At 58.3% G+C, this 8724-nt stretch overlaps 1 protein-coding gene across 2 annotated transcripts in view; it reads right to left on the reverse strand.

The window, feature by feature from the left end:
• NCS1 (neuronal calcium sensor 1) overlaps positions 1–7465 on the reverse strand; it is a 55236-nt gene extending 47771 nt beyond the window's left edge. Inside the window, exon 1 of one of the 2 annotated variants that reach the window (XM_055399820.2) lies at positions 5703–6752. In XM_055399820.2, the coding sequence (XP_055255795.1) occupies positions 5703–5811 (109 nt within the window). In that variant the 5' untranslated portion in view covers positions 5812–6752. Of the gene's footprint in view, positions 1–5702; positions 6753–7112 lie in introns of those variants that run through there. The other variant, XM_055399821.2, reaches the window with a different exon arrangement.
• Positions 7466–8724: the final 1259 nt, after the last annotated feature.

Raw genomic sequence — 8724 nt, forward strand, 5'->3', positions numbered from 1 at the left:
CCCCAGGGATACACAGCCAACACACTTACCCTTGAGCCCTCACCACTCTGCTGTCCCACTCCTGGCTGGGATCTGACCCCAATTTCACATTATCTGGAAACTTGGCATGTTAATTTGTGATGATCTCTGCCCTGGCTTCCCTTGTGGCTCAGATGGTAAAGAATCTGCCTGCAAGGCAGGAGACCCAGGCTTGATCCCTTGGTCGGGAAGATCCCATAGAGAAGGGAATGGTAATCCACTCCAATATTCATACCTGAAGAATTTCACGGACAGAGGAGCCTGGCAGGATGTTACAGTCCATGGGGTCACAAAGAGTCAGACACAACTGAGCGACTAACAGTCTCACTTTCTGCCCTGGTAGACAGGCCATATGCAATGCAAATTATTTCATCTCATAATGACAGTAAGAAGGAATCTCTTTTTAACTTCCATTTGTTTGTTTTTCCTTACCTGACAGCGAGAGATTTAGGACAAGATGAACCCTATCAACTTCAATGACATCCTCATCTCCACCCCAAAAGTCAACTCATCATGGCACCATGGGAGGCACCCGATGGGAATGAGCCATCCTAGGTTCCTGCCCTGTGTATTTGCCATGTGGCCTTGGGAGAGATATTTCACCTCTCAGGTACTAGACTTGTTCGTTAGTAAAATGAGGACATTGAACTACATGACCCCAAAGTCTCCTCTAGCTCAAAGATTCTAGGATTTTATTTTATAGTAATCAAAGAAATGAATATTGAAATAGCGAGCTACTTTTTTCTTCTTCATCAAGTTGGCAATTATTAAGAAAACAATAATACTCGGTGCTGGCAAGGATACAGGGAAATAGGCACTCCCTCATCCACTTTTGCTGAAAATATAAATGGGAACATATTGATACTTTGTGGAGAGCAACTGAACAATTTTTCAATCAAAAGCCTTTTAAGATGTTCCCAGCCTGTAATGCCACAACTTCATTTGGGGAAATTTATCTTCAAGAAGAGACATGTGCAAAAATTTACTACAGGGATGTTTATGCCAAGATTTGGCACAAAGATGCCTGTCATGGCACTGTTTACACTGGGGAGAAAAAAGCAATCTACCTGTCCAGCGGCCAGGGATTAAATAAAATATGTTGCACTTATATGATGCATCATTTAAAAATCATGTTTTAGAAGAACAGTTAATGATGTGGGCAAACATTCACAATTGTCAGATTTTTTAAAGTTAAAGAGTATATAATTTCAAATTCACAAGGTAATGAAACCTACCACGTCCTATTGAGTCTTTCTCCTAAATATATGCAGGATCTGTTCTTAACATCACCCCTACTGATGAGCCCCCAGTTCATCGCCATGATCACATGACTTTGACTGCAGCCCTCTTCTCCAATCCACTCACTGATAAAAGGTAAAGATGCATGCTCAGGAGCGTCCGACTCTGTGATCTCATGGACTGTAGCCCACCAGGCTCCTCTGTCCATTTTCCAGGCAAGAGTAGTGGAGTGGGTTGCCATCTCCTTTCTAGCAGGTCTTACCGACCCAGAGATCGAACCCTTGTCTCTTGCATCTTCTGCATTAGAAGGTGGATTCTTTACCACTGAGCCACCTGGGAAGCCCTCCGTTCATTGGACCATGTGCTAAAATGATATCTAAACCCAAATCTAATGTCTCCACCACCTCCATCCATGGACCCCGATCCCACCCATCTCAGAAAATGTCCAAGTCCCTTCCGATGGTCTTCGGGTGAGGGATGGCACGAGCCCCATGCACCAGACAGCTGTGTCGGCCCCAGAGGGGCTCAGGCATGGCCTTGGGAGCAGAGGAGGCTGCGTCCAATCCCGAGGCTGCCACCAGGAGAAAGAGCTTTCCCTGACACTGCGAGATGTGAGATGCTAGAACTCTCTGGGGTGGGGGCGGTGACCGATGGAGCTGGAGGAGGCAGAAAGCCGGAAGAGGTGTTTGGAGGGGCCTGGGCCCTGGGGGAGTCCCTGCCCCTCCCTGGCCTCTGTTCCTCTCATCAAGGGGCAGAACGCAAACCAGTGAGAATATCCCGCTCAGGAGGGCGGAGGACTTGCCTCCAAGGACCAACTGCCTCCGGGAGAGGTTTAAAGGGTCCCCACCAGAACCAGGCAGCGTGCTAAATCCTCTGACTCTGGGGCCCCTGTGATGTCTCTTATCCAGAGGAAAGTGAGGCTCCAGGAGACGAGGCTTGCCCAAGGAAAGGGCCAGAACCCCAGTACATCCAGCCCCCGGGTTCTACGGCCCTCTCGGAGTCTCTGTGGCTAAACAACCCTGCTCCCCTCCAGCCCACGCTTGGACCTCAAAGCCCTCTCCCCTTTAGACCCGCAGAGTCACTTGGGCAGGTACTGCAGATGAGCAAACTGGGGCTCAGGGAAGGTGAGCGACTCGCCCAAGGTCAGAGAGCGTGAATGAGGACCCAGCCCCATCCTCCAGGATATGGAGTTTACAGCAGACTTGATAATTCTTGCCCAAAGGCCCAGCACAGCATTGAGTCTAACCTCAATTCCTCCTGCTGGTGCTCTGTTCAGTTTTCAGTGGAGTCAGGGAGCAGCCTCCTGGGTCTTACCTGCATGCACATGGGATGCAGAGGGTTTGCAGAAGCCACCTTCCTTCCCAAGGCCCTTCCTTCTCCTGAGTGGCTTCTCCTTTGCCCGGTGGTGGGGCCCTCCACACCCCGACTCGCTCATTTATCTTAAGATGAGTGCTTAGATCCTGCCTCCCCCAAGGCAATATCTTGCCCTCTCTGGCCAAGCAGATTGGTATGGGGAAGTGGCCCTCAGAGAGTATCCCTTACCCTGTAGAAAGGGACCCTCCTGGACCCTTCCCAAAGCCAGAGAGACTGGTGACAACCAGCATCTCTCAACCAGACTCCTGGGATCCCCTTCTTTGCTCTGGGTCACAGAGGCCTTAGCTGCTGGCTCCCAAAAAAACCCAGCCAGTTGCTCCTCCCTTCACATTCTGGGCATCAGGGAAAAGGCCAAAGAGACTCAAGGCTGGCGAGCCAGGGCAAGGCAGAGCCCGGGCTGACCAAGAATGGCAGGGAGAGGCGACCTCCGCTGAGTCTTGGAAAGAGGGTCCACGGGGAGAGCAGTGAGGACCGTGAGGAGAGAAGGAAGGGGGAGAGGGGTGGAGCTTTCTGCCTCTCGAAACGGCTGGCTTGCGTCCAGAAGCCTTTAAATGGAGGCAGCTCAGACCACAACAAATGGCTTGAGCCCCACAAGCTTGGTTTTCCAGATGACCTGCCTGGTTTCCACCTGAGGGCAGGAATTACCTCTCTCTCACTCACATCTCCACCCTTGGGCCCGGCACAGAGTGAGCATTCAGGGAATGGTAGATCAGGGAAGCCTCAAAATTAACAAATAGGGGGGGAAGGGGGCAGGGAGAAGCCGCTAAGACTCGGGCCAACCAAAAGTCTCACCATTCTATGTCTCCTGAGTGCCAGGCACGAAGACCAGGGCCATGGAAGATTCCTCTGCAGAGAGATGAGATGTACTTTGCCCGCAAGATATATGTGCGACCAGTTCAGGATGAAGCTGAACTGTATAGTCAAAACAATGCGTTAATTATGATAACTAACTTGTATCCTTAAATCCTTGACAAGTGTGTGTCATACATTAGGGAGCCAGGTGGCTCAGAGTTAAAGAATCCACCTGCCAATGCAGGAGACATAAAAGACGCGGGTTTGATCCCTGGGTCAGGAAGATCCCCTGGAGAAGGAAATGGCAACCCACTCCAGTATTCTTGCCTGGGAAATCCGATGGACAGAGAAGCCTAGCGGGCTACAGTCCATGGGGTCACAAAACAGTCAGACACAACTGAGCGATTAAATAGCAACAACCATTCACCTTGTATCATGTTGTGTGCAAATTATCTTGTTGCCTTGTCACATACCCTCGGAATCAGCACACCCATTTTGCAGATGAGGAAACTGAGGCTCAGTTAGGTGAAGAGCTGGCCTATCCCATAGCCTGGGCACACAGGGTTGACAGCAGCCTCAACAACAAGCTGGACACAAGCGGGCCAGACCTGATAGAAACCAGGCCGTTGGCCACACTGAGCACTGTTCGTTGAGTCCCAGCTGGGCAGGGCCTGCACCTCCTGCAAACCTCCTGCTGCCCCTGGATGTGAACTGTGCCGGAAAGGGGTGAGGATTGGGTTACGGGGTGCTGATGACTTACAAAGTCTCATCTGCAGGGGAGGAAAAAAGTCTGCTTTGCAGTGTCAAGAATGAATGATGAAGCGGTTCAGCTAGGCTGAATCCAGATGCTCCTAGGGAGGGCCACGCGTGGGGGCTTCAAGACTGCCCCTGCTTACACACACACACACCCCCCCCCACCGAGATCGTCTCTTCCTAAAACAGGAGACTCCCCACCAAGGACGGCAGCTGGCACTGACCGAGGCGAGAACCTCTGGGGGTCCCCTGGGGGTCCCCTGTAGGCTTGGCAGCAGGTTGTGGGTCACCCGAGGTGGTGGCCTCGGCCACCAGGTGATGCTGACACATGCTGGGACCCCCAGAACCAGCTGTGGGTCTTGAGCCAGGAAATCCTCGGAACCAAGGTCTGCATGAGAGATACTCATCAAGGAGACGAATGCCTGGGCCCAGCTCAGACTCTGAGAATTGGAAATCTGGGAGGCAACCAGACCCGGGCACCTTGGTATTTAACTGGGGCTCTCCAGGAGATTCTGACCTTTGAGAGTCCTCCCTAAGCGCTCCTCTTTGGACCCTGTACAAAACACAGAATCTCTTGAACAAAGAGCAGATGGCTCCACGCCCTATCACCAGGAGGCCCAGCTGGGGCTTTAGAAACAGCTGGAGGCTTTCTCTACTGTTCCTGCTGGGAGCTTCTTCATTCAATAGAGACCTGTGGCCCTACTAAGTGCCAGCACAATCAGAGAAGGAAGGGCCTGCCCTGGGGGAGCGGACACCGGCAAGGGAGACAGACAGAAGGCCCGTGAGCCCGCCACCATCTCCATCAGCCCAAACCCAGTAAGAGCTCCTGAGAAAAAGTACCCGGCACGTTCGTTCCCTCAGCGAAACTGTCCCAGGTCTCCAAAGGCCTTTAAAAATAGCCCAGCCTGGCCCAGCACCACGGGGCTGGTTCCCAACAAGGCCTTGTTGACTCAACTTCTCCCGAAGTTGCTAGATCTGCCCAGAGAAAGGGGAGTGGACAAAATGACCTCCTCAGGAACCTTCCCATCCAAGTCTACCAACATGAGCTTAGAAACCAGAAAGTGGAAAAGCTTCTCTGGATTTCTCAGGATGAGTTCTGAGGTCTCTCAAAGGACATACATAACTTGGGAGCTGGACAGGCCTGGGTTCAAGTCCTGGCATCGCCTGGTGACGGGGGTGCTGTGGGATCTTGGGTCCTGGGACCACTGTGAAGGCTTGATGCGTGATGTGCTCCAGGAGCAGGAACCTGGGCTTCACTCAGCTCACAGGTACCTCCCCTGCTCCCCCCATGATGGAGACACCCTGGAGTACCCAAGCCCACCCCTCCTTTGAAGCCCACCGTGCTCTCTGCCCAGAAAGACACCCCCGCCCCACTGCGCAGCCTGCGACAGCTACGGGTCACATCCAGACGGAGCCTGCAGGAAGGCCCAGCAAACCTCACAAAACCGCAGCCAAACTGGAAAGGACCACCTGCCCAGCTCGGAAAGAGGGTGACAGCAACAAGGATGGAGTGCTCCAAGCCTCACCCCCTTCGAGGAGCAGCTGCTGGGATGTGAGTGCCGTGCTGCAGAATTCCACTGGAGAAGAGCCAGTACCTCTAGCGGACGAGCACCCACTCAGGAAAGCCCCCTTCATTCCAAGCACATGGGGACCAAGGGGCACGGAGTGGAAGTGTGGGCTCAGGCAGACCTGCAAACGTGCTCAGAAGATCAATGAAACGGGGTGGGGGGCGTAGAGGTTGTGCAATGCGCCACCAGAAGCCGAGCCACCATCAACGGTGCAGCTGGTGGTCAGTCTGCCACCTCCAGGGAGGGCGCAGAGCTGCCGGATCTGCACAGCTGCCCAGGTACGGGTTCTGAATTCCAACCCAAGCCCAGAATCTCTGCCCCCTTCCCAGTCAGATCCCCCAGGCAGAAGCCCTTCCCCACCCCTCAGCAGTCTTTCTTGAAATCCCCCAAAAGAGACCCTCTGTGGGTCAGGATCCAGCACCATTAACCCTTGGCGTGCCAGGGGCATCTCCCAGAGGCTTGCAGGGAAGGGAGAAGTCTGGGATGGAGAAACTGGAGATGCGAGTGAACTGGAGAGGTGTGGAGTTGGGCGAGTGGAGACAGACACACTGGGACAGACCTAGCAACAATCTGAGATGGGCAGAACCTCCTCTCAGGGGTGCCCCAGATGGCTGGTTACAGGATTCCTCGGGCCAGATCACCTGGGACTGCAGAAACCCACTTCCCAGTCTGGCAAGTAGAGATGGCAGCCAGGAAAGTGAGATCAGGGCCAGAGGAGAGATCAGCCTGGAAGTCCCGCAGCCAAGAGGGCGCCCGGGACCCTTCGCTGCCGCCAGCTCTCTGGCAAGTCTCGCCCCCCTCCCAACACCCTCCTAACACACGATCAGGGCCAGGGAGGGGGCGACAGGCCAACCTCGCAGCAGTAGCAGCAGCGGCATCGTGATGCATGAATCACCCGCCCCGCCGCCAGTCGGCTCCGCGCAGCCGGAGCCGCCTCGCTAGCGGGCGCCCCCTCCGCGCCCACCACCCCTCGCTCGTGCCCATCCCTGCCTTTTTGGACAGCTCTGCTCGGAGGGGGCCGCGAAGGGGCCTGGGCCTGCCCTCCCGGCCCAGGGGTGGCCCCGTGCACGCTGACAGGCGGCAGACGTTCGGGGCGCGCGTGGAGACGGGGTAGGGGGGTGCCCTAGAACAATAGGGCCAGGTGTGAGGCTGGGGGAGCGGCCGCGAGCTTGCGAGGGCCCCGGGGCGCGGGGGGCAGAGCAGGGAACGGCCGAGGCGGGGTGGCTGCCTGGCGGGGAGCTGGCCCCTCGGGGGCGGGCGCGGGGGGCGCGGAGCGGCCGCGGGCGGGGGGCGCGCGGGGGGGAGGGGCGCGGGCCGGCTGAGGCAGCGCCCGGGGCGCGGGGCGGGGGTCCCGGAGCGCGCACTCACAGTAGGTTTTCCTGGTCAGCTCCTCCACAACTTCAGGCTTCAACTTGCTGTTGGATTTCCCCATCCTCGGCGGCCGCGGCCCCCGCGCCCCGGGCCGGACCCCGTCGGGGCACCCAGCTGGAGCGGCTGGGCCGGGGCGGGCGCGCGGCGGGGCCGGCGGGCCGGGCCGGGGCCGCGCCTTTGTCTGCGCCGGGCCGGCGGGGCCGGGGCGCGGGGGCACCGCTCGGCAGGCCCGGGCCGTCCGGCCGCCGCCCTCTCCGGGCGCCGCGGCGCGGAGCTGCGCTGGGCTGGGCGCCGACGCGGCCGCGCTGTGGCCGCGGTCGTCCCTGGTTACTGAGCTCCGCGGCACATGCTCGCTGCTGCGCTGCGCTCTCGCCGCCGCCCCTGCGCTCCCCGCCTCCCGCCCGCACCGGCGCGCCGGGGGTGGACCCGGAGCCGCCACTCAGCGCCCGGCGCCACCTCCCGCTCCGCACCCGCCCGCCAGGCCGGGCCTGCGCCGGCGGATCGGCGGCCCCGGGCAGCGCCGAGCCGGGCCCGCGGAGGGGCGCCGCCCTACCCCCGGCTTCATCGGTCTCCGGGCCGGGAGGGCGAGGTCACCCTCCCGCCCCCGTCACCTCCCTGGCGGCGGTCCGCGGCGCTCCGGCCCCCGCACCCAGCCCCACCCAGGGCGGAGCCGGGCCGGGGAGGGCCCGGAAGATCTGACGTGAATGAGGCCGAGGCTCGGGCCCGGAGACATTCATTCATTCGACACGGATTTGTGGGGCGCTGGGGATGCCGTGGAACAGGACCGGCGCGGTCCCAGCCCTCACCGGGCGAGGGGCGGGAGAGGGGACCACAGGGCTCCGCAGGATGGCACGTGTGGTGGCGGGGGGCGCCTACCGGCTCGGGGAAGGTGACCTCCAAGCCCGGAGGAAGAGAGGGGGGCAGGGCGGCTGGGAACGTGTCCAAGGCCCCGAAAACCTGGAGGAGGGAAGGAGGCCTGAGCCCCAGGGAGAGCGCCTCTCACGCACATACACATCCCGGGGGGTGATGAGCGAGAAGGGCCAGGGCCGGTGGGGACTGGCCTGCCCTCTCCCCAAGGAGCTGGGCCTCCGCGATTTAACAGGGTCAAATCTGCCTTCTCTGCATCTCCGGCCTCAGTGTGGAGGGGCGCTCTGGGCCTAACCTGAGGCCCAGACCAGTAGCCAGGGCTCCACCTGCCTGGACAGAGGCCACAGGTGCAGTGTGGGGCAGTGAATGGTGAGGGAGTGTCTACAGGGCCTTCCCCAGCCACCCCATCTCCAATGTCAATGTGATGGGATCCTTCCTCGCCCTTCCCCAGCTTCATCTGTTTTCTCTTTAGCCACTGTCACAGATTTCATTAGCAGATTGTTTTCATCATGGTTTGCTGTCCCCTCCGCTAGAGTACTATCCCCGCCCCCGCTACCCCGCCAGGCCCCAGGGATTCTTGTCTTACCTGTAGTTGCATCTCCAACACCTTGAAGGCCCCTGACTTGCAGTGGCCATTCAGCAAACCTCTATGAAGGAGCGAAGGGCCGACAGAGGAGGGACACCAGTGCTGGAGACCTGGGGGCGGACAGAGCGACGCAGGAAGGGTGGCCCTGCCTTAGGC

Source organism: Moschus berezovskii, chromosome 11 (assembly GCF_049115385.1).
Source record: "Moschus berezovskii isolate FMDL1 chromosome 11, NW_MosBer_1.0, whole genome shotgun sequence".
NCBI classification, from domain to species: Eukaryota; Metazoa; Chordata; class Mammalia; order Artiodactyla; family Moschidae; genus Moschus; species Moschus berezovskii.